The sequence below is a fragment of the Strix aluco genome, chromosome 2 (genome assembly GCF_031877795.1).
Source record: "Strix aluco isolate bStrAlu1 chromosome 2, bStrAlu1.hap1, whole genome shotgun sequence".
In the NCBI taxonomy this organism is placed as follows: Eukaryota; Metazoa; Chordata; class Aves; order Strigiformes; family Strigidae; genus Strix; species Strix aluco.
Window position 1 is genome coordinate 13,441,120 of NC_133932.1, and position 25,556 is coordinate 13,466,675.

Below are 25,556 nucleotides of genomic sequence, written 5' to 3' on the forward strand. Positions count from 1 at the left end.
AGTTGCCTATAATCTTGTCAGAAAAATAATGGAGATTATTTTTGTAAGATGACTCTGTTCAAATACAGCAGGGAAAAACACAGAACAAAAGCCTTTTCATAATATTAAATATTGTATAAATAAATGTGAAAGAACTGGGAAATTACTCCTGTCATTGGAACTGTGGACCCTGCATATTCAGGAAGAACTGGAGAGTTTCTTTGGAAAAAGGCCACCACACTAAACAATTCCAGCTTAAAAATAAAAATCCCAAGCCACCATGCACCATTATTACTAAATACTGGCAAATCTGCTAGAGCTATATACAGCTAAAATTTCAGATCTTGGGGTTTTACCAATAGGACTAACATTAATAAATCTATCAGCTTTGGCCATATGGAAAGGAGGAATGAATAAAAGTCTGGAATCATTTAAAATATATAAACAGGAAAGAGGAAGTGAAATTGTGTTTGTGGTCCCAAGAGTCCTAACTAGGACTAATGAAATAAATGTAAGAATAATTACAAGACTTAAAAACCAAACCAAAACAAAAAAACTAATGGTAAGAGCTATTTTGTTATGAATTAATTTCCCCAGGGAAGCAGTATAGGAAGTGTTGCTTCTGTCTTTGAAATCAGATTGGTTCATCTCTCAAACACAGTGGATGCAACACTACCTTTGACTCCTCACCATATACACTAAATAACTATGAATATTTTCTACTTTAATTTCAGTCTATTCTACATTTTCAGTAACCTAACCAGTCATAGGCAGCAAGATAACACGGCACCACTTCAGAAGTATTCAGGTCATAATAAGCCTAGTTAAGTGATCAGTTTGGAAATCACACTGAAATACCTGTTTATATCAACAGGAAACACCAGAAAGAAGGGCAGCAAATGAGTACTAACAAGCAAGCCTCCTGTCCTTTTCCTTTTGGAAGAAGCTTTATTAGGAAAAGATAGTGAATCTTAAGTGATTGGATGAGGAGTCACGGTTTTAAACTGACAGAGAATAGATTCAGATTAGATCTAAGGAAGAAATTCCTTCCTGTGAGGGTGGTGAGACACTGGCACAGGTTGCCCAGAGAAGCTGTGGCTGCCCCCTCCCTGGAAGGGTTCCAGGCCAGGTTGGACGGGGCTTTGAGCAACCTGGTCTAGTGGAAGGTGTCTCTGCCCAGGGCAGGGGGGTTGAACTAGATGATCTTTAAGCTCCCTTGGAACCCAAACCATTCTATGATTTTATGGTAATGTATTATTCTTCTAATAGTAGCCTAATTAGTAATGCTGAAATTCTTTCGTTCCATTTCTTATTGTTGAACTTGCCCCATACCTGGTAAGATCAGGTGTAATAAACCAGACAATTAACTAATTTGTCAGAAAATAAGACTATGAATCATTTTTTGTATTATTGTTGTAATATTTTTAACATTGTCATATCTACTGGTAAAAGAGCAAAAAGTCTTAGAGGCAGTACAAATTTGGGGGTAGGATGGAAGAATTACATAGTTCCTAAATTACAAAACATCCAGAAGAAAATTTGTAGGCTCTTCAGTTTACTGAAAACTCTTAAATGCTATCCAAGAACTGAAGAAGCAACACTTAGGAAAGAGGTAAGAGAAGATGACACTGGGGGACAGACATGAAAGGTGCTAAAAATTTCTGACAATTTAAAAAAAAAATTGTTGTTAACAGTTTTGCTAAACAAGACTGAAAAGTTAAGCTTTTGACACTCCCCTCCCCATGAGATTAAAACAAGTGCATTAAAAGAATAAAGCATCAACCAGAATCAAGATTCTTTTTGAAAGCTTATCTCAGCTTTCACATCTAAGCAGTGGCATTAGCTAAAAGGAGACATTTTAAGTATATGGAACATCATATATATATGTTCATACACAAATATTCAATAGGATTGGGGTTTTTTTAAATGCTTATGAGAGTGGTTTGGTTTGAGTTAAAATTCTTCTCAGAATATATAAGAAACAGAGTTGTTGGTTTTAATCATAGAGCAACCTGAATGGCAAACAGGTATTTTCTCTACAGCAAGTCCTGGATTAATGCCAAAAAACTCTACTGTAAGAGCAAGACCAAGTATGCCTGCTAAAAAATGAACTAAATACTAGAAAAAACTTTGAAATCAGCTTTCCATCTACAGCATCTATTAATAAATCTAATGGCCTGGTGAAACTCTGTACCAGCTAATTGAAAGCAATCAATACTTTTTCTGCAAAAGAGCGATACTGGAAAATGAGAAGTTTGTAGTTTTCCAGCCGGTTATTTTCTCAAGAATCTTTCAGAGTGCATCTAGATATTAGCATTTTAGTTCAGGTCAGGAATATGAATTGAAACAACTCTCCACAAGTCATCCTCATTTACAGTACTTTGGTTTACATTGCAGAGAGGCCTCAGAGCATGCAGACTCGAATGCTTCTGGACTCAAAAGATATTTTGCCAGAGCTCATCCAATGTGCTGCAATTACTAAAGGGTGCTCCAGTCACAGGATCATGTGAATCCAAAACTTCCCAAAATATACAGCATTTCTAATAAAGACAGAATTTTTAACCTGCATGTAAGTGATCAGACTATGACTTTTTTTCCCACCTGTTCTAAATCCTGATTAAAGAGGTCTAAAAATCGTAACTGGCTAATTCTGGGATGAGACACGTCAAGTTTTATCAATGGTGGGTCCTTGATACCGCATTCTGACAGAAAGAGGAAAAAATGTCAATATGTCACTGCAGCTTTTTAACAGAAGAGTCTGAAGATTTAGATCGATACTTGATTTTAATATCATACTTTTGACCTACAAGATCAGCAGACAATTGGCCCTTCTTTTTCCCAAGACTTATTCTCTTAATTCCAGATGTTCAGATTTTTTTATGAGTCAAAGTCCAAGAAGTTCACCAGGAATGACACAGCCTTCAGCTGCCATATCCCTTGCCTCCAAATCTCCTTGCCATAACCCATTAATAATTCGGAACTGTGAAAGTTTGGAGATAACTATTTTAGAACACGTTGAAAGCAAGAGATATATTCCATCTGAAAATATGCTGTGAAAAGAGGCTCAGAAAGCTAAAAAGACATAGTACATAAGGGACAAAAAGAGAATAAAAGTATGCACATACAGCTGCCAACTCACGCATTTTTCAGTACTGCACTGCTTCTTAAAATGAATTCTATGAAATCAGAAAGTTTAAGACTTTTCAAAGCTTTAGGAATTTCAGTCACACAATTCTTAAAATTAAATTTTTCAAGAGTTGTGAAGGTTGAATCTCCTGGTCAGTTCTGAAAACCTCAACCTAAGGGAAAAAAGATCAACTGCAGAAATGGTATTCAAAAGCAAAAAATACCCAGTTCTGACACAACAGTGATACAATAAAGTGAACTTCACAGGTTATGACTGTGGCAGTGGTCAAATGAAAGAGAGGTATCAGTAATCCAAACTTGAAAAGATAAGACATTTAAGAAGGCAGGCAAGCTTAACCATCACTATAAATGTTGAATCCAGTTAAATTTTGGAAGAAGCAGAGTTTTTGTAAATAAGTTGCTTTCAAGGCTGCTAAATGACCTTACCGAGCAAGAGGTTTTATATGATGACCATGAGGTGGTTGTGAGCCGAGTATTACAGGATGTGAAGAAGGAACTTTGTATTCATCTTCATCTGTGTGATCCCTTGATTTATCAGACAGAGAATTTGCTGAAGGAACAGGGCACCTAAGGAGAGGAGTAAATGATCAGTTTTGCTTTAACTGTTATGTAATTGACCTCAGTATAATAAATACAATACTATTCCTTAGCCTAAGCATCCTTAATGCATGTTTGCTACATGTAAGGTAACAAAAACACCATGTCAAACTAAAACTTGTGGGGTTACTGACTTTTTTGTCACTAAGAATGCATAGAGAAAAAGGCAGCTGACCTTCTAAGAGTTAAACAGCTACTTTAAGCAAGAATAATGTAGCAGATAATTGCAATGAATTAGAAGTACTAAAGAGGCACTTACAGGGCTGAACCTGTTTGTATTTATCAGAAGAACTAAACAAAAGTTAATTCTGGGCAAACCTATTTAGCAGGGCTCAGTGAGGCAGTGGACATTCACCCTTTCAGTGAAGTGTCTTGTTCCAGCTATAACAAATGCCCAGAATTTGCTTGTATTTTAAATTATTTTTGCTTCAAACAATAATTGTATTTAATTGTCCTCCCAGACAGTGATTTACATAATTTTTTCAAAGCAGTGGAAGCCCAGGAAAGATGTAGGCTTTGCAATCTCCATTTACATGTAACAAGTTCTGTCATGGAGAATGCTGCTGGATATGAGATTTCTTTTAAAACAAAAAAACTAACTCCTACTGACTGGCTTTCTGCTTTATGAATGTAAACAAAATGACAGGCAAAAATTTCATTTTAGTGAGCAGTCTGGGGAAAGTAATTTTGTTAGATATTAACAACTTCAACATATCTTTTGGCCTTCATTAGCTAGGTTATAGTTCTAGCAATCAACATCATCTACTCTTTTACATGTAGAGCCCCTCCATTTACAGCAGTTCTTCCAATGCCTTAAGATATGTAAGAAACTCACAAAACATCTGAAATACAAAAGCTTACATTAAGGGCTTAACTGCAGCTTGATCATACATGAAAACCACAAACAGAAGTTTGATTCTTAAACTAGCTGAACATGAAGAGCAATAAATGTAAAACTTCAAAAATCATCTGGATATTACAGTATGCAAGTGAAAAGCATCTTTATTGTCTGCCACAATAAAAGCCAACAGCTGGAGCACCTTGAATAAAGATGTGCAACGCATCCAACCATTTTGATTTGTGGCTTGAACGTATGGCTAATGAATGGCCCCTGAGCTGAACTACAGGCTACATTACAACATACATCTACATCATACATCAATTAGTGAAGTTCTTAAGGACTATAAGGAAATATAAGAAGGGAGTGGGCATACTTTCTCTTACTGTGGTCTAATTACTTTGATTTTGTCATAAGGGCAAGAGCTGAAATGATAAGCCAGGCCTATCTCCTTATTTTTTCAACACAAGCAGCACCTGACTTGCACAGTACACTTCCTCACAAAGGAAAAGCATGTGTGTCTCTCTATTTACTGTAGATGATGCCACATGACTTCAGAACACCCAGGTACTCTGTGAACAAAAATGAATAACTAACTACAGTGAGTACTAGCCAGTCACTAAATTAATTAAAAAAAAAGGAGAAAAAAACAGAGAAAGAAGGGGACAGGTGTGCTGCTTTTGTTTGTATATATTCAGCCTAGAGCTCCCTAGCTACTTGTAACTTCTCAGACACTCTTTCTTTCAATCAGTAGTATACTTCTGACTTCAGAAACATTGTGCTCATGAAAAGACAGGAATCCAACTTCTTTTGCAAAGACATACTAGCCAAAGACAGGGGAAGATGACTTACGGCACTGAACTGCATACCTATATTGCAGTTTTCAACCACTTTCTGTAGAGGGAGCAAAATTTCACACAGCAATGCAGTGTGAAATTGCTTCTTCCATCCTTGATTTCTTAGATGGACAAGAGGTTTGTGTCACTGCTCTACAGCCATTTAAACAACAGAAGGTAAAAATGTATAGGAACAATGAAAACTGTAGTATTCTCGGGTAGATAGTTGAAAGGCCCACAAATAATAAATTTTCTCATTTCTGTGGACATGCAATCATTCTTACATGGCAATACAGCATGTTCTGGAGATTTATATAAAGTGTGTTTTTCTAAAATTGAATTGCTGGCTTCTGCAGATAGCAATGTTTGAAATATTAGTATCTAGACCAGAATTGTCCAATACTGACCAATACCAAATGTCCAATACTGACCAAACCAGGTTGCTAGTGTTGTTTGAAGCCCTCTTCAAAAGCTATTACTGGGAAAAAACAAACAAAACTCCCTTTCTCTGCTGAGAAATTGCTGCTGGTTTGGAGCTATTATTAAAGACGTAAGTTCCAAGTCTCCTGCTTTTGAATGCTGTGTAGCATTAGACAAGCCTTAGACTTCACACTAGTGAAGTCTCTCTTTCCCTGCCTTTAAAGTAAGAAAAATACTTTACAGATTTTACATATTATTATGTAATTAATATTGGAAAGGTGCTTTTGATTTGTAAAGCGACAGAAGAGTTAGAGTACTAACATATAGCTAATATACTCTCCATTAGGGTCCTAATATTGTCCTATACTTACTTTTATTAATATTTAAGAATTCATACTTTTAGTTCCCTTTTCTACTCCTTAAGTGGAAATATTTTGAAATTGAATTACATTCTGGTAAGTGATGACTTGATAATTTCTGTTTGTTGAACAGAAGGCTAGATGTCAATCTCTCTTATCCTACTGAGCACCAAGGGCCAAAGGCAAAACAGGGAAAGATGTGAGACTTCATTTTGTCAAGTCACTTCATGTTCATCTTAGTTGTAAACAGAACTCCAGGGAAACCAACATCTCACACTTATTTAGAAGTATTTCAGTGAAAGGGTTCCCTTCCATCACTTAATGGTAAACTGATTCACAGAACTTTGACACAATGAACTTGCAGTCCACGTATTGCAGCCTGGATCAGGACTGTGCTTTTGAAATTAATCCCTTTAATCTCCCCACTTAGCATGCTTTGATTTTCACTGAGGAGTGCACAACTTGAACACCTTTCAGATTAAACTAAAATACATAACACATTCCAAGTGTGTCCCTACTGTGTTCTGATTGCTAAAGGCTGTTCAAATTCATGGGACAAGACTATAGCCAGTTGAACTGCTGCCCCATATCATGTACAGTACAGACATCAGGTCCTTACCATCAACTCTTCTGTCCCATGCAGAGTACTACATGCTAGTGCCGACAAAAGCTTTAATGGTACAAGGCCTCAAGCAAACTCCGTTTCAGCAAAATAAGTGTTAAGTTATATGGACCACCCAAGTCAACACTTGTCAGCTGCTAGTGGCAACTGCCTTCGAGTATGCTCTACTTTTAAAACCATAGTGTATGTAAAGCAGTTCACCTTTCATTCATAAAGGAGGACACAATTTTCTATTTGTTACAGGGTAAACACGAAACACAACGAGAACTACCACAGAACAGCTGATGCATCCAAACTCACTGGCCTGTCAAACTATAAGCTAAGGACACGTTATGTCCTTCAGAGCATCACCTCTCAGATGTCTGGAACCTCCATGTCAGCAATGCTTGTTCTAACGCTGCTGGAGAAGTGCCATGCCAAAGGCCAATTTCAAGGGAGCCAGGATTTCCAAGCCACAGCTGCCTTCAATGGAACTATGATTTCTCCTTCAAAGTTTGTTAGTGAGATAGAAGGGATAGCAAGAGGAGAAATACCTTTTGGTGCTACTTTCTCCTCAACTACCTCAAAGCAACTAGATATTCCTTATATATTTATAGACTACAGAAGGACTCGAAATTGCATATCATTACATACACAAAAATAGATGCTGTCTTACAGAAAATATCACTGCGGTATGAAGTACTTTTGAGACAAAAAGGCCAATTTTCTATTGATGTAGGAAAATGGGGCCTACTCACAGGAATAAAAACAAACACTATTTAACTTGAAAATTCCACTTTTGGGGAAGAACTTGGGTTCTGTATCTTTGACATAGAAGTTTTATTTATTTTTTCAAGAATAAACCAGCAATTTGATCAAAACTGCTAAAAATAATCTGACCTAATTACAGAAGTCAAATAAAAGAAGAACTGTTTTCACATGTAGGGTCAGCAACATAGTGGCTGAGTGGAAAATAAAAATCAGATGCTTGTTTAACAAGAGTCCAACATTATTAAAGTATGTTAGTAATAATCAATTTAGTAAAAGGAAATTAAATCAGCATTGTTTCCAGAAAAAAGGCACTAGTGTTTCTCTATTAATGTAACTTGCTAAAGGAAAAAAAAGTCATATCTGTAATGGCATATTCAGTAAAAACTGATCAAACAAGTTAAGTAGGGACATTTTAGAATTGTGAAGTTTCAACTAAGGGTCATTTTGCCTCCTCGTTATTTAGACTAAGACATTTCATGCATGGTCAATGTATCCTTCAGTCAAATCTTTGAAATTACAGACTTATGATAGTAACTAGAAATAATAAAATGCCTTAGAGCTGTATGAAACAAACTAGCTCTCAAGTCACAACTCTGCAGAGATCGGAGAGTAGGAAAAAATGAGAAACTTGCACCAGATTGATTGCAGTAGCACAGCTGTGGAAAGCAAGAGTGTTTTGGATCAAGTACAGTTCAATGTATTTATGAGGGCTTAGTGCAGTCAATTTAACAGGAGGAAAAATATACTGTAAAAATATTCTCTCTGACATTTCAAATTAAATCATGCTAAATACTATTTAGGTTACCTTTTGGAAAGCAATTGCTGTGGTTGGTGGAAATATTAAACTTATTAAATTTATTATTTTTGAAGATTTTTTCCAGCTACGTATTGCCACACAATATTACAGATAATTGGGGTATTTTTTAGTGGTAACAAAAACTTGAAATCAATTTAAAATAAACATATTAGTGTTTCAAGAAACAACATACAATGATCAATTTTTAATTTTAACAGCCATTCCATGTGACATTTTAGTAGTTATTAATTAGATAATTTGAACTTCTTACCCCTAGCTTATATATCAATACTTTTTACATTTTAAAAATCAGAATTTAAAATGTGCTGTATATTTTTTTAAAGTGTAAGTACAAAACCAAAGCAAAAATAAAAGTTAATTTCTTCCTCAAAAGTCTATGGAGTTTGGTTTTAGAAAATGAAGATTTTCTTTTTGGCTGGAATATGTCAGTTTTCTATTCAGAAGACTTCGGTTAATGAAGATAAATTTCTTTTGACCAAGCTGAAGTCACACATTCTAGTTTTGGTTTGGCTTGACATGGACTTTGTGCCTGACCACATTGCTACAATATCCTGTGGACCTTCCAATGAACACTGTATGGTGTATTAATACCTTGTACTTTGATTCTAGGCTACATTTGCAAAAATCTGAGTAAAATTGGAACTTTCATGAAGCAGACTGTTTTGTTTTTTTCAACGCTATGGAAAATAAGAAACTTCCCCTCTTCAGAGCTGAACTTGCTTTGGAATATGGAATTATTTAGTTTGTCTATCAGAGTTGTTCCTTTCTCTTTCTGACAGAATGCAGAACATCCAAGGGTTTGCATTTTATCATGGAAGTAGTCATCAATTCAAGGAGATCAATCAATAAGGGGATTGATTACATGAGGTATCCAAACAGCACTCCTGTGATACCCACCCTACCTCAATCAGGTTACATCACAACATTCAATTACAGAAATGTCTGGATAATGTTCTAAAATTTGCTTCTTAACTGAAAGTAAACATGGAGAATTTCAACTCAGCAATTTTTCCACCTGAAAACATGTTTCTGAATGAAAAAGTCCATGTTCCACTGCACCTTTATTCTAGCACTCAGGAAGAGAAAAACTAGCATATTAATGAAATGCTGAAATACATTTGTCTTTTATGTTACTGCTAACTGAACAACGGAATAGGTGCTGAAGATATGGCAAAACTACACACTAATGAGAAAACTCTTAGTATTTTGTACTGACTGCCCAATTATTTAACAGCAAGAATCACAAGGAATACATTGGAAAGAAGCTACAGGATAACATCAAACATTGTGATATGCTCTGATTTCCTTACAAAAACTTGACAAATTACATTATAGCACTTCCAAGCTTTCTATTTTAAATATCTCATGTTCTGTAGAAAATCCTGTGTGATTCAGAGTCCAAAGATACTTGGCATGCACAGCAGCACCTTGGTACCAAATAAACAGTCGTGTTACTGCAAGACTAAGAATAGTCTGCAACTTGAAATGACAAAATTTCCCAAACCATATTCTGGAACTCAGGGAGGTTGACCCCATTTAAAACTATATAAAATGGTTTTGTTTGTTTTTTAGTCACAACAAGGAACTGGTGTGAACCCTAGATAAAGCTCCATGTGCAGAAAGCATGACTAGAGTAGGGGTAGAACGTGCACAAATCATGCTCTTTACCCTCACCACTTTTCCTAGAATCTCTCATCTCCTGCGATAAATAGCTCTGACCACACTTCTTTGGTAGCACTAGAAGTAAAACCAGACAGTATCTGCTCCCACTGCCAAATGCCTGTGAGCAAGATCTGCCACAATGTATTCTCTCTACTTATAAAAATGTAGTATGTTCAATTAACATTAGAATGGCTCCCATTTAATCAATACAATTTACGTTTCCTTTGTAAAACCACATTAAAGTTCACAGAAAATGTATCACCAAGCTATATTAGTTCATTTTATTTCTTTCTTCTTCCCGTTTTTCTTTTAGCACCAGAGAATCAGTGCTATTATCTAACATTAATTAACATACTTCTTTTATAGATAAAGTTGACTTACTTCATACTAGGGATGATGGAGGCAGCTGGAAGAGGTGGTGAAAGCCGTGGAGGGACATCATATTCTTCATTTATCAGATGACCATTTGAAAAGACCTAAAAAAATCGCACAAGTGTTACAATGGGTATCTCCTCCTGTTTATCATCACGGATGTTCAGCAACTAGGTATTACAAAATAGACCTTAAGAAGACTATGGGTAAAGGCTTTCCTAGGAGTTCACACTACAGAGCTATCTGAAGCGACTCTTCCATACCTGTTCAGCTCACCCCATTTGGGAGCTGTAGAACACATTAGCTTAGCACTTCAGCGAAAGAGGAAGTTCCACATTACGGTTACCAGATGGACTACTCAGTTACAGCTGAAGTGCTTGGGGGAAAATTAAGATTTCAAGATTGCAAACCAATCAAAGTGAGAAAGATGAAGTACAGTGAGAAAACAACAGGTACAGCATGCTAAACATATTAATGTCTTTTTAAAACTCTACGATACAGTGCCTGCCAGAATTCACCCCTACCCACAGGATTGTCCTTCCCTATTCTTGGCTTTTACCAATAGCAAAAAGATTAAATTACAATTGATATATGAATCGGATGAAAATTCATTAAATGTTTCTCTTGTGAATGTGCATACAGCCTGAAACAATAGTTCAGAGTTGTCAGCTGCTCCATTTAACCAAATGACTTAAATCTATAACCTGAAGATAACAGTTCAAACAGCATTTGGTTAAAGAAATAGATGTGTAACTTCTCCAGTCTACAATGGCACTTCTACGCTGAGTGGTTATTTGAGAAGTATTAATTCCATCAGCTTCAATACTGTGCCAGACCACAACTGGAATACTCTATGAAGGTACAGTTGAAGATAGAATCGTAGAATCATTCAGGTTGGAAAAGACCCTTTGGATCATCGAGTCCAACCATCAGCCCTACTCTACAAAGCTCTCCCCTACTCTATATCCCCCAACATCTCATCTAAACGACCCTTAAACACATCCAGGGATGGTGACTCCACCCCCTCCCTGGGCAGCCTATTCCACTCTCTGACCACTCTTTCTGTGAAACATTTTTTCCTAATGTCCAGTCTGAACCTCCCCTGTTGGAGTTCAAAGCCATTCCCCCTTGTTCTGTCACTAATCACCTGTGAGAAGAGACCAGCACCAACCTCTCTACAATGTCCTTTCAGGTAGGTGTAGAGAGCGATGAGGTCTCCCCTCAGCCTTCTCTTTCTCAAACTGAACAGTCCCAGCTCCTTCAGATATAAACCCAATATCCTTTAAAAATCAGATGAAAAGCTATAGCATTTTAAACAACATCCTAGTTGTAAGTAGAATTTTGGTGTTTTGCCTCAATGCTGATAAAAGGACATTATAATTATATATAACATCATGGACTTCTTAGGCACCTTTCATCACTAACTGAATTTCAGTAATGTACTTTCAAAATAACCCACACATCCATACAAAAATTTTAAATGGAGATAGAAAGGTTAAATAGCTTGTGACCTTGGGAAAAGCAAATAGAAAAAGTTATGATTTCTAACTACCGTGACTTAACCACAAATCCATTCTTCTTAGCACGATCTATGTAGTCTTCAAGCAAAAAAACGAAGAGCAGCTTTGAGATAATAACCTGCTCTATGAATAAATTACTGAGCTGCTTTGATAAAACTGATTAGAGCAGAACTAGGAATATTTTTCTTAGGCCATCACCACTTGATCTCTTTTCAAACCTAAGCCTCCCCAACTGTACATAGTCTTGCAAGTTGTCTGAAGCTGCCTAATGCCAGAACCACTCCCTCTACACTCTCCTCCCCAGGTATCTTCAATTAACATATCGAAACAATCCTTCACTTTTTTTTTGATAGAAGAAACACTGTAGTTATAGACATACGTACTATTTACTGCAACCAAGGACAGGAAAACATACTTCTCCTGTGGGTGACAAGCAGATGCGTCCTAGCCAAACCAAGCTAGACAATCAGCGGAAAGGTTGCACGTGATGACTGTGAACGCCCTCAGCATTGAAAATGGACATTACACTGGACATTTGTCCAAAAGAAGTCAAAAGCTGCTATGGACAAATTACAGCAATGTACAACTACAGCAGCTGGAGTTCAGATTTAAGTACAAAGGATGAAAAATTCAGCTAAAGATATGTGTATTACTGTAAACAATTGACAAAGAAAAAGGGAGTTGCAATGTTAATTATCCTGAATAAGATTTAGAGTACTGATGATAACACCAAATCAAACAATGCAAATACTGGCGTTGTGCCACTGAGCACTTTCAAGGGCACTGCCAGCAGTAAAGATACAATAAATGGTTCTACATTTAGCTTAGCTTTGGATGTATTTGTTTTGTTTTTCTTAGGGTCGAGGCAGGTTAGATCTTTTCCATTTGAATACACTGAACATCATGACTAATTTAATGCTCTTCTGAAAATTCTCTTTTACTGATGTTTTAATTATGACCAGCTATTATTAAGTATCAACAGGACGGATTTGGAAACAGCAGATCAACACTGACCAATACAAACAGTACATTAGACAATGCAAGATGCTGCAGTAGGGTATCAAATTAGGCTTCAACACATTCAGCTCATTTCATACCTTGGCACCTTCTGCAGGCAGCTCGTGACGCCTGTGTTTCCTCATAAATCCTGGATCAGAACCTATGCGGTTGTGTCTTCCATTTATGTTTGAAATTGCAGTCAGTCCTGGTTTGGGAGAAGCATCACTCCCTATTCGACATCCTACCAACTGACTCGTCCCAAACACATCTCTGGGACACCAGCCTTCAAGGGGCATGGGCTGGTCTCTGGAAGGCACACTTTCTGGATGATGCAGGTGTCTGCTTATCCTGTTGTCTGGTGGAATTGGAGGAGGTCTCTCTGGTGGGGGCGGTGGAGGATCACGCAAGGGAGGTGGTGGTGCTGGCAAAGGTTTGTCTTGTTTCCTCACCATACAAGGAGAAGACTAAAAAACACAGTAAATTTTTTTTTTTAAAAGTTACATATAGGCATGCATATTTCTCTCACGATCAAGTATGGCTTTACCATTTCTAATTGAGATATTTTCAAGGCACCACAAGAGTACTTGCCAGTAGGTTAGTCTTGTCTTTGCATTCTGCAGACAACCTGGCCTTTCTTCAGAAAGCATGTCCCACTTCTTGCTGTTGCATGAGTAACCCAAGAAAGGAGCGAAAGGCAGAAAAGACAGCTGGCTGAGGCAGGTTTATCTGACCCATAATTTTTTTCCAGAATCCTCTGCTTTGATCCTTTGAATCACTTATTTAACAGCTGAAATGAATTCTGAGGAATGTTTGGAAAAAACAGAGTTCCTGATGCAGAAAAAAACCCAAGGAAAATAAAACCCACCTCCAAAGGGAAATGACTTAGTGACAGTGAATGAGCACAAGAAAGGAATTATTAGTGAGAAAGCAGAGGAAGAAGACTACTTTGTTTTTAATCATACACCTGGGAATGACCCCACTCTTTACATGACACACACTGCCCAATTAGTTTGATCTGCAGTTCCATTCTTCAGGTAACATACTTAGTATGTAGTTATGTTTGCAATTAGCTCATCTGCACACAACCTTTGCCAGAGTACTTCCTTTCTCAGAATTGAACTATATCATAAATGGTGAAATGTTTTCTAAAATTATGTGTACTAATACTAAAAAGCTGAAAACCAAGTTATCAGAAAAAAACCCCTTATACAGGTAGCTGTATAGCTTCTAAGACAAATCTGACAAAATCAAAACATTTTCGTTAGTAGTGAATTCCTAACAGCATTTTACAAAATAACACTCAGGTCAGGTCTCTACAAAATGTTTTTCTCTTACCCCCAGATACCATACAAAATGAAATACAGGGAAGATTATTTCCCTTGGAAGGTGTAATTTTCATGGACTGTGGTAAGCCTGCATATTCTTACCACTTGAAAAGATGGACGTCACAAAAGTTTTAAAGTAAGAATAGTATTTGCTCTCACTTCACAGGTTATCCCACCATTATTCTTCAAGCAGCATGTCAACATAGTACTTAACTTGAAGGTAAAGTTATTCTACCTACAGGTCTATTCATATAAATAGGACAGTATATTAAATAAAGAAGTGTTTAATTCAGCTGCTAGTTAAGAAAAATAGTTATTCTCACTGTCAAGGCAGGAACATAATGGCTGGGTCCAAATTTTTTGTTACAGCTTATAGCTATAGTTTTCCATTGCAGAAAAATAGAAGAGTTTTTCTGAATGAAGTAGTAGTTTTGGCAGGACTAAATTGTCATCTTTTTTTAGTATTAATTTTTTTAAAGTATGAAATTATTCTTTGTTGCCCCCATCTTATTTCCCTTGCACTCCCCCAAATTTTTTGATTTTTTTTTTCTCAGGAAGTTTCAAGGAAAAAAAATCAGCATTTTCAAAATCATGTCACTGAAAAATTTAGAGTAGTATTAATGGCATCTTTTCTGTTTTTTAAAAGACATGAACTTTGTAAAAATATGCTACTGTAAAATTAATTTTTAATGGATGTATTGTATGTTTAGCATATATCCTCAATGTGTTATAAATTCCCTTGTATGACATAAAAAGTGATGAAAGAAGGATAAAGAAACTATTCAAACTTCTATTTTTTCCTCTAAACGGCTAGAATCTTAGTGAGAGATTGATTTTCAAGATTGAAATAAAAACCTGACAAAATAAATAGGGTACTTCATACTGGATTATTACGAGCACATAGGTTTCAAGTCTTGTTTTGAACTTCAATTTGAGTTCATCATCTAAAAATGAAAAATTTAAATCTAATTCCCCCACTCTATACAGCAATTGCAACAAAATTATCAACTCATAATAGAAAGCAACATAGTATTTGTCCTCCTTCATGCTTATCTACTCAAAAAAATCATTAAATCTTTAGTCTCATTAGTTTCACAAAACACAGCATACAATTTCTTAGCTATAGAGTCATTATTCTTTCCCTTGAAACTTGAGTCCTAATATATGCCATTTAAGGTTTTGAAAGCAGTGTATCTGCACATATTTTTCTTGTAAGGATACTGTGGAAATCGAGCTTAAATCATCAGAGTACAACATATAATTTTAATGACATAATGACCTTTAAATCTCTTTTCAGAAAACTTTCATTTTTATTTATTTTCATGAATTGGGGTTTATTACAGAACTGATACATTACAGCAATATCTTTAAAATTCTGGCCATAACCAAGTCCAATATAATAATCAGACAAACAGAGGTCACATTTGACCAACACATGTAGCTGTAAATGTCTGACTATGTAAGGTATTATGCAAAGGGACAGGCACTTGCCAAAGTCAACTGAAGGAGATAAGAGACTTAATCCATGTGGATTCTAATCTAAACTACAGGGAATTAAAGGGTCTTTTGGACAAAGCAAACTCCTGAAAAAGAAAATACACATGGAAAATTTCAGACTAGTCAATCTTCCAAAACAAACAAGCAAGCTCACCTTGAAAACAATCAAATACAATTTCTCAATATTCGTATACAAAGAAATACTGGTTTAGTAAGACTTACCTTTGGTGATCCAGTTGGGCTGGCACATGGTGACCGTGCTACTCCCTTCTGAATAAGATCCAGACGAGGAGGTACAGGTGGAAGACTAAGATGTGGGATTTGCAGCGGGTCTGGAAGTGGTTTTCTTCTCTGTGCAAGAGGGGAAGATCCTGGGGAAGTCACTGGTGAATTCTGCCTCTCATTGCACTTCAAGATAGAAAAAAACCCCCAACTATTTACCTGATGATCAAGTATACAACTTCCATTCCACGACTAAAACATTTGATACTTGTCAGATACTGACTAATAGTCATTAATCATAATGGACACCCTGCTGCTCTTTTAATTAATAGACAATATAGGTGCTCGTCTTACAGTTACTGAAAAACAAGTCTACAAGTCATTCTACCCCAAAACGAAGATCCATGTTAACTTGTGATGAAAATAAAAGAATATATATGCCAGTGATTTGTTTAAAAAATAAGCAGTCATTGCCATACAAAAGGAAACAATCACATAGACTAAGATTCTACTGTAGTAGTGCTACTCTTGATAACAATAGAGTACTCCATCTAAAATTCTATAAATCACTTTTAAAAGCTGAATGTCTATGATACTGTCTGTTAACTACAGCCCATTTTCAAATCATACTTCCACAGAAAATAGAATGTACGTGTCTTCTGAAAACATAAAAATCAAAATCATCAGCAGGCCAGTAGGCAAAGGAGTAATTCTTTCCTCATTTATTTGCTGATTTACAAAAACCATTTTAGGACAACTCAGTTTATCATTTTAGCAAATATTGAACTAATGACACACACACAATTAAGACCCCCTCCCAGTGACAAATTATGATTTTTTTTTCTTGACTAATCCAATTTGGCTCCACCCATTTTTGCAACTAATTCCTGAACCTCATCTGGCTCAGTTTTGACAAACTCAAGTTTACTTGTTTGCATAAATCAGTTAAAGTTATTTCTGTAAACTCAATGTGTTTGTAAGTAAACCTGGATGTTTATGCTGTTCTGTGTTCCCTAACAGTAGACATGAGTAGCTGGAAGACATTCACACCAAGCATCAGCCTCAGGCCACTTATGCACTGAGGGATCCTAGTGTTCTCACTATGTAACTTGCTTATAGAGACTAACAATCTGCCATCTTCTTAAGGCAAGCATAAAAATTGCTCACAAAAAAGCACCCATCTTTGAGCTAATTCACTTTGATCAAAACTTTTCCCCTCCTTTCCTAAGCTTTTTCTCATCAATGCTATATGTCCCATAGGGATGGCAGGGATGAGACTAGGAAGTTCTTTAACAAGGTAAACAACGCTATCTCCCTTTACATGTAGTGCCTATATTAAAGAATCTGAAAACTTCACAAATTCAAAAGCAAATCCAGGAAAAGGATCTAGTATACTGACTCCTTACTCAATGTTCTGTGTACTACAGCTTAGTTTAATATTCTATTCTATACAATCAGGATTGCTACCAGATTTCCTTCAAAAATAGGAGCCACCACAGTATTACTGGATAGATTGAAAAAAAAAAGTAAGAGAGAGCAAGAGGAGTGAGGACGTGTTGAAGTGCTAGAAGGCTGAGGTGCAATTCCATTGCCAGAATGATTTTTTTGTTGATCCTTAGGGTATTACCACTTCATCTGCACATCTAAACTCAGTGTCACAACTACATATTCCACTTCAAGAGACTGAGCAATTCAAGATTTGTGCTCTTCATGGCTACCAGAAGTTTCTCAGTTTCTCTTTTCAATGAAGTGGTCACAATGTTCACATTAAATGGCTTGAATTTAGTCCCTTAAATTTTCTTTGTTTCCTTTAATTGGTGAATGACCCTGACCTTGACTGGAAGACCACTAGGATAAACACATGACTGAGTGAGGTGCTTAGTCTCTCTGAACATTATGGAAAGCTGAATAACTAAGCTAGATATGTATCTTGCAAGCATGCCTGAGCAACCATAATTATAAAATGACTACAAACTGAATTTCAATTCATTTTCTTTAACAGAAAATATCTGTAAGTTAAATAGCGTAATAAGCATTGTATCAGTTAATAGCATTAGTTTTCAAAGTTTAGTTATACCTCCACCAAGCATTCCTGAAAGCAGAGAGCCATGTAATATAACATATGCAGTGCTCTGGCTTCAGTAAATTCAGAAAATTAATTTATTTCCCAAATTATCTGAAACAGAACCAAATATGCAGGTCACACCTCCAAAAAGAATCAATTATTTAACATAAATGAAACTATCAAGTAAGTCTCTACATTTTATGATGTTGCACAACATACTGTGTCTCAGTCAGCAGGGGATTGCTCCAGAACTAAGAAACAATCCTATACATTATGGGATTTTGAAACAAACAGTAAGAAAAATGGGAAATACTAAAAGCAGAGTACTGGACAGGAAACATTTGTTTGGAATTTGAGATGCTCTAATTGCCATACCATCACAGTAATTAATGCTACTTCCTCAGAGAGCAACCTGACAGTCTCAAATGTCATACTGCATGTAGTTGTATGAACCCATAACTAAGTGAACAACACTGTAGCTACAGCAGTTTAAGAATATCCACCACTTTCTATATGGCAGCCTTCTCTTACACGGTTCTGATCTAAAGAATCACTAGGTAAAATGATACGCTCATCCCTCAGTGAGCCCACTGGTCCCATCCATGTCAGACATCTTTTCTCCTTCTGTAACAACAGTCCAGCTCCAGCAGACACACAAATCATGGAAATACATTTAAAACCCAGTGGAGACTGATGCTATTTTCAGATTTATGGAAACAAGTGGCTGAAAGAAACACCTAGTATGTAGTAGGCAGTAACAAAAACTCAAATAATAAGAAAATTCATTTAAAAGTCCAAGATTCTTAAAATCTGACACGTTTTTAACACTGTAGCAAAATAATTTTTCAGTCCCCTGAACTACTATTGCCTACAGCCACAATGCTATCACAACATGCTGTGGCCCCAGAGATTTCAAAAAGGGAACTAATGATGACCAATAGGTTAAAGAATAACTTATAAGGCATGAGGTGGGGGAGGAAAATAGGTGCAAGCAAAAGCAGATTCTCTCCCCTACAAGGAAGCTTAATCCATATCACCACTTGCTGCTATAGTCAGAGAGAACGCTTGGCTGAGAGAAACTAAAAATTATGATTCCTTGTTTAGACCTACTGATACTACAAAATATTCCACAGCAACAAACAGGTTTTCTTCAGCATTTAATATCAGATTTCCATCATATCCCCATTATAAAATCCCCCCCATATTTTTCCTGTCCACCCCCATTCGACCTGTCTAGCTGCATCATTTGATGTTTGCTGACAGCTAGGCCAACAAGATGGTTGCCATTTCATGTGGATACTAGGGCATTAACAGATGTACGTAATACCTACTCTTTTTGGCAGACTCCCTAAGGACAAGGTGATTTAAATTTTTCCTGTTTGTCACCTACTGGAGGTTTCTGTGTGTTTTCTATTCACTGGAAATAAAGAAGCAATGAGAGAAGCACAGTGACAAAAAGATAAAATAAGCAAGCAATTAAGACACAAACTAATACAAATGAACTGGCAGTGACAGAAGACAGACCTTTAGCGTACAAAGGGGCTCTGCTGCAACACAGACCGACCTGTGCAATAAAGATGTAATTAAGGAAAAGAACACAGACTCCTTTGTAACAACATAGACTTCATCTGGTTGGCACGACTGCTGCCAAGGGAAAAGCAGCTGTGACTTACTTCACAATTGTACTGCAGAGCGGACCACAACTTGTGTTATTTAATCAGATCTATTTATTACTGGGATATACTGGTATCAGTTTGCCCCTAGTGGTTGTGAATTCAAGAATAAGCCTGCTTCTGACATTGATTATAATTTCCAGTGAAGGTTTTTTTGATGGAAATACTAACAGTCTGGCTATTGAATTGAGAGTTTTAGCTTCAAACGTCTTTCTGTCAGATAGACACGTATGAAAAGCATAGTGAACACAGATCCTAACAAGTGACTCACTGAGGAATATTATCCTGACTGTTAATGTCCTGCTGGAGTGAACTCAGTAATTTATAAATTAAATAACGAGACACACAAGCAGGTCCAAGCAGACGTACACCAGAAGTGGACTTTTCATTTCCAAGTAGTTCCCTGAAGTTTCTTTATTTATCATCAGAGTAAATCACATATTTGTTATTTTTTGTTAGGATAAATTGTGACCTAGACAGATTAGTATAATCTGGATTTAAAAATTTGTACAAGGATATAAAGTTACATCACTTAACACTGATGGCTGTAAACATTTTTTTACAGAGACATTTGTTCTTTATTTGATCATCCCTTTGCTGATCCAAGAAAATGCATGTGAAGGAGGGAGAGGGAATTAGGGTTGTGAGAGTCAGCACCACACTGCCCAAGGGAATCAGTAAAATGCATTATAACTAAGGGAGGCACACTGCCTCCCAGCATTGATGTGTCTTCCAAATACTAGCAACTAACCAGTTAGGACTCTCTTGTTATGTGGCATGATTATAATATTTTCCCATAAACCAGGTGTACCATTAAGAAGGAAGTGACATGTATGTACAAGTTAAGAATGTACAGCTGAAGGGAATACCCGGACACATATTTCAAGTCTTTTTTTACATATTCCTGTATTTTATATGATGAAATTATAAACATTATTACTATGTAAGACATGCCTTTTCTCATTAACAGAAAAAAGTAAACTTAATAATATGGAAACGAGGGGGAGGAGTCAAAACCACACTCTCCCTCCATATTTTGAGAACCAAGGTCTACTGTCATGATTTCTTAAGTTTGACCTAACTCATCTGCTGGAAAAAGTCTAATCATGACAAACAGTGGCTTTCAGCGTTGACAATTTCCTATAACTATTTTAAAGTAACAGTACAAATCAAAGTCAGGTTTTGGTGCAGACAGCTGGGAAATTAATTCCAAAGAAGATGGTAACTCCCCAGACAAGGTAACTTCATCTAGTTATAGAAGAAAACATTTTTAGAGAATGTAAATTCACTCAAGCTATTGAAAACCTCACAGGCTCCTATACTGCTAGGGCCTTCCTCTATGTATTCATGTAATATTATTTGATCAAACAATTATCTTAGCACTTATGAATTCAAAATTATTTACTCTTCGCAAGAACTCTTGCACTATGCATTTTCCTTATTTTTTTCTTTTCCAATGAAGTGTATCGATTTACATCTTGTACAAGGTAAAGTGACACATAACTTAATTCATTGAGACAACGGAATATTAAACATAATGGAATAATAAACATAGTCTACTAGAGACTGAAGTACCCTCTTTAAAAATGAAAAAAGCCATTTTTAATATTTACCTGAGCCTGTAATCTGCACAGATTTTTTAATGTGCATTTCACAATGTTGTGCTTGGCTAGCACAAACAGTAGAAAACTGAGAAAAGGAACACTCCAGGCAATAACTGTATTAGCTAATCCCATACCATGGGGCTGGAAATTTCTCAGCAATGAGACAATTAACAGAGGTTTTGGCACCACTCTTAATCTTTCTTTCATAAAGAAATATCTGAAGACAATTTGGAAAGTAAAAAAAAATGAGCTGCTTGATGAGGCAGATAAACAGACTAATTGCAGTGGATTTCTCTACAGCTTCTGTTACAGCTGATCTGCTGCTGCTGACTCATACACAACACCTAGCATTAATTTTTTTTTTTTTTAAAGTGTATCCATTTACTCATTCCATTAAAGAATGAATAAGTAGCTTTGTGATAATTCTTCTCCTTAAAGTAATTTCAAGTCTGAGGTCCCTTAGGGACTTAATTCAGATACCTCTTACAGTCTACGAGTACACTTCAGAGACAGAGTGATAAACTGAAGAATTGGTATTTTTCTGATATCCAACTTACATTCATAATTCATACAGGTACAGCAGGTGATAAAAACCCCTGTATCTTCTTAACACTTTAATGACAATTCCAAAAGTGTTTTTCAGGTTTTCACTTTGTCAAGTAGAGCTCACTTAAAAAAACACTCAGTCCCCTTAATCAGTGATGAATCTGACTGTGTGTGCTTCTAAAATGAGCTTACTGCAACTACTTTTTGCATTGTGCGTATATTTCCAAGTACAAGTCCCAAAAATAGTGGAAACTGGTAGTAACAGCTTAGAAACATTTTAACAGTGCCCCTCCCACAAGGCTTTCAGGACAATAAGGACTAATTTGAATATTTCTGCAACACATCATGAAGCCCTAAAGTCACTTTCATCAAGACTTCATGTCCCTGTAACTTTCCTCTTCTAGCAAATTTAACATCCCAGCTCACTATTAGCCAGGTACGTCACAGGAATATTTTCTCAGTAATACCACATGGTCCAGCCAGGTGATCCGAGACAAAATCGGCACATTTGATTTTCAAGGATTAACAGCTTTATGTTGAGAAAGCATATGACAATCCTTGCAATAAAATAAGAATTGAAAAATTTATTCATTGGGATTACAAAGTAACAACAGTATCAGCAGGCTGGCTGCAAGAACTAAATTACTGTCTTTGTCATCTAACTTCCATTGTTTCAACAAATCAAATGACTACAACACAGCCATTATGCAGTACCATGTTCATATTAACATAATTAACATGAAACAAAAGAAAAATTCAAAAAGAGTAAAATCCTACATAAAGTCATAGAGGAAAAGAAGAACTTTTTCTAGCAGGTTCTGAAGAAACACTGTTTACCATGAAACATAAATAATGACTAAAAGAAATAGACAAGGCTGATGAAGGCATGACTACCAAGAAGTGTATATAAATAATGCCATATTCCACACAGGTGGTGTGGTTAAGAGCATCGTTGTACAACCACTGGTAACAGTTTTAAGAAGAAGACAGCAGCTGAAAATCACCAAATGACCTGATAATTCAACATTTTCAAGTAAGGACTTCAAGAGGCTAACAAAAAGTGAAAAATGTTGTTCTTAAACATCAGGGATAATTAGTAGGTTTCCTTCACTGAGCAATGAAATTCATGACAAAAATAGCAAGCACCAAAGCACTCAAGCACTTGGTGGATACTGAAAACAAGACTTCTTAGCGTAAAGCCTATTGTTCCTTCTTTTGATAAAAGCATAATGCATTTTTGCCTTATCATGGAAGTGATAGTGTTATAAAAGCCCATCAATTCAAGGCTATCTCACAGAGGTCAGGCTGCAGACTGCAATTTAAATCCGGGCAGGAAGGATAAACTGTTCCCAAGAGCAGGCCATGTTGTATTACATACGCAAGAATGATTCTTATGACTTAAGAGATTAGGAAGGATATCAGAAGTATGCATATTAACTGACAGATACACTCAGATATGAAGGTGAAATGCTTTTTTTTTTTTTTAAAAAAAAACACAAATACAACAACAAGGAAATGGAAGAGTAAGATGTTACAGAATTAATTCCAAGACAACTATTCAATCTAAATGACCTCAGTAAAAGGTAAAATGTAGAAAATGCACTGTAAAATTCAGTGTTGCATGGCCTATGACAATATCCCTTACAGTAATGAAAACTACCAACATAAAATAAACTTTTGCTAATGATAGTGGGTTTTTATCAGTGATAAAATCTCCTGTGACCAAAGATCCCAGAATTTAACATAGAGCACTTTCAGAACAAAAAACATCCCAAAACACAAAGTCACTATGAATAATCTCAGATACACTTTTCCTGCTAAAAGTACCTAATACCAAAAATACAGAAAAAAAAAAAAAATCACAGACAACTCACTTAAGACATGATTAACAGCTACTTCTGTGCAATACAAATTGTCACCTTTACAAAGCAGTAATATTTATAACCTATTTAGAAACTCAGGTTTAGTCCTAAAATATTCTGTGCATGTGAACACACACACGCATAGAAAACGAGTAATATATTCTGTACATACGAAACTTTTTGCTCCTTACAAATAAAAGTTTAGGGAATTGTCCATACAACGTATTTTGGATAAGAGTCTCAAGCTAGTGCAAACTCATGCTTCCCCCAATTTAAACAGAATTAACTTGGTTCATATCAGCTGAGAACATGGAATTTTACTTTTTTTTCCTCCTATTGAACTTCAATATTATTGCTGCAATACTGATGCATTTTTCAACCTGAGAACTGTTCAGTGAGTTGCTGAAACCTAGAGCATGACGTGCAACATCTCATTGTTTAAAGTTACAGGCAGCTTCATCTAAAAACATATAGCTTTATCTGTTGTACAGTATTCAAAAATTTACCTTTCGGACTGAAGCCAAACGATTCATCATTAAAGACTCTTCTCTATCATCATCATCATCCAAGTCCAACATGGGCATACTAAAGCTATCAATAATACTGCAGCACCTGGAGTTTTCATCCCTTGGATCAAAGGGATCCACAATGATTGGTTCAGTTCCTTTGATTTCACAGCGGCAGAAAGGACAGCCTTGGCCATCAGATTCCTACACCAAGACAAAAAAGTACATATATTTTTAAAAATGAAAAATAGAAGTAATTTTAAAAGTCGGTCTTACATTTTTCTACACAAAAATGCCCTTAACAGGTCCCTAAGAGCTTGTAAAGAAGCACTGGAGTAAACAGGAAACAGATTCATAGATATTTAACTACAATAAATGGTAAATTGACTGCACTTTTAAAGCTGTCTCTCTTCAAAAGATTAAACTTCACTTAGAAGTAACTAACCAAAATGCAGCCATGCTCTCTACAAAGCACCAAAATTGTAATTGTGTTAGTATTACAGGTCAGGAAGTGACACCTTGCCTTTTAGGATTACAATTTTCCTATTTCCTCAGAGTAAAGAGGCGAAGTGTGTAGACAGAGACAATGCACTTTATTATATATCTTTTACATTAAATATAAAGTATTTCTTTTTCATCTCAGGTTAGAAAATGCAGATGAGCTTTAGGGCATGCAGCTTCTATTCTCTGAAGAACATACATACAGTCCATCATGGCTGCAACATTACCATCTTTCAGTGATATGCATACAGAACATCTAAAGCTACGAGCATTTGTTGACATGTTTAAGTAACAAACCACTACTTTACTATATTTTCAATAAATTATGTAAAACAAGGAACTATTTTCACATTATCAGAAACAAGAATTACTTGAATTTTAATTTGTAAGTGGTATATTATTTTCAAGCAGCCCTATTTTCATTCCTTTTACTCATTTCAGAAATATTTTTTCCTCATCAGAAGTAATCAAAAAGCCTTTAAAGTAATTTCAGACTACTAATGAACAAAAATATCAGAGAGAAGTCTTTCAAGCACTTATAAAAAAATTTTTCCATCAAGAGGCACAATGTACATTTGAATTAAGAAATATAAACAAAACAAACTACACCCTATAGAGGCCTGAAGCTTTGAGAGATCAAGATAATTCAATCTGAATTCATAAATCACATTGTGTCATATCTGCAGTCAGGCAGACAGACAGCTAGAGAGATACAAACACCAAAATTAATTCTAAACAACCTACCTATCACTGAAATATCATCAAGCAAGAAGAGCTTTTTCATTTTTCAAACGTAAGGACTGCTTCAATTTTTTTCTAGCATTATTTTTATCTTGA

At 36.0% G+C, this 25,556-nt stretch overlaps 1 protein-coding gene across 3 annotated transcripts in view; it reads right to left on the reverse strand.

Annotated features, from left to right (window-relative positions):
• Positions 1-25,556, reverse strand: part of CBLB (Cbl proto-oncogene B) — a 132,961-nt gene that overhangs the window by 14,189 nt on the left and 93,216 nt on the right. For all 3 annotated transcript variants that reach the window (XM_074811478.1, XM_074811493.1, XM_074811489.1), the window contains exons 10-14: positions 24,219-24,422; positions 15,963-16,148; positions 13,017-13,382; positions 10,409-10,503; positions 3,553-3,693 (exon numbers count right to left, since the gene is read on the reverse strand). In XM_074811478.1, coding sequence (XP_074667579.1) covers positions 3,553-3,693; positions 10,409-10,503; positions 13,017-13,382; positions 15,963-16,148; positions 24,219-24,422 — 992 coding nt within the window. The remainder of the gene's footprint in view (positions 1-3,552; positions 3,694-10,408; positions 10,504-13,016; positions 13,383-15,962; positions 16,149-24,218; positions 24,423-25,556) is intronic.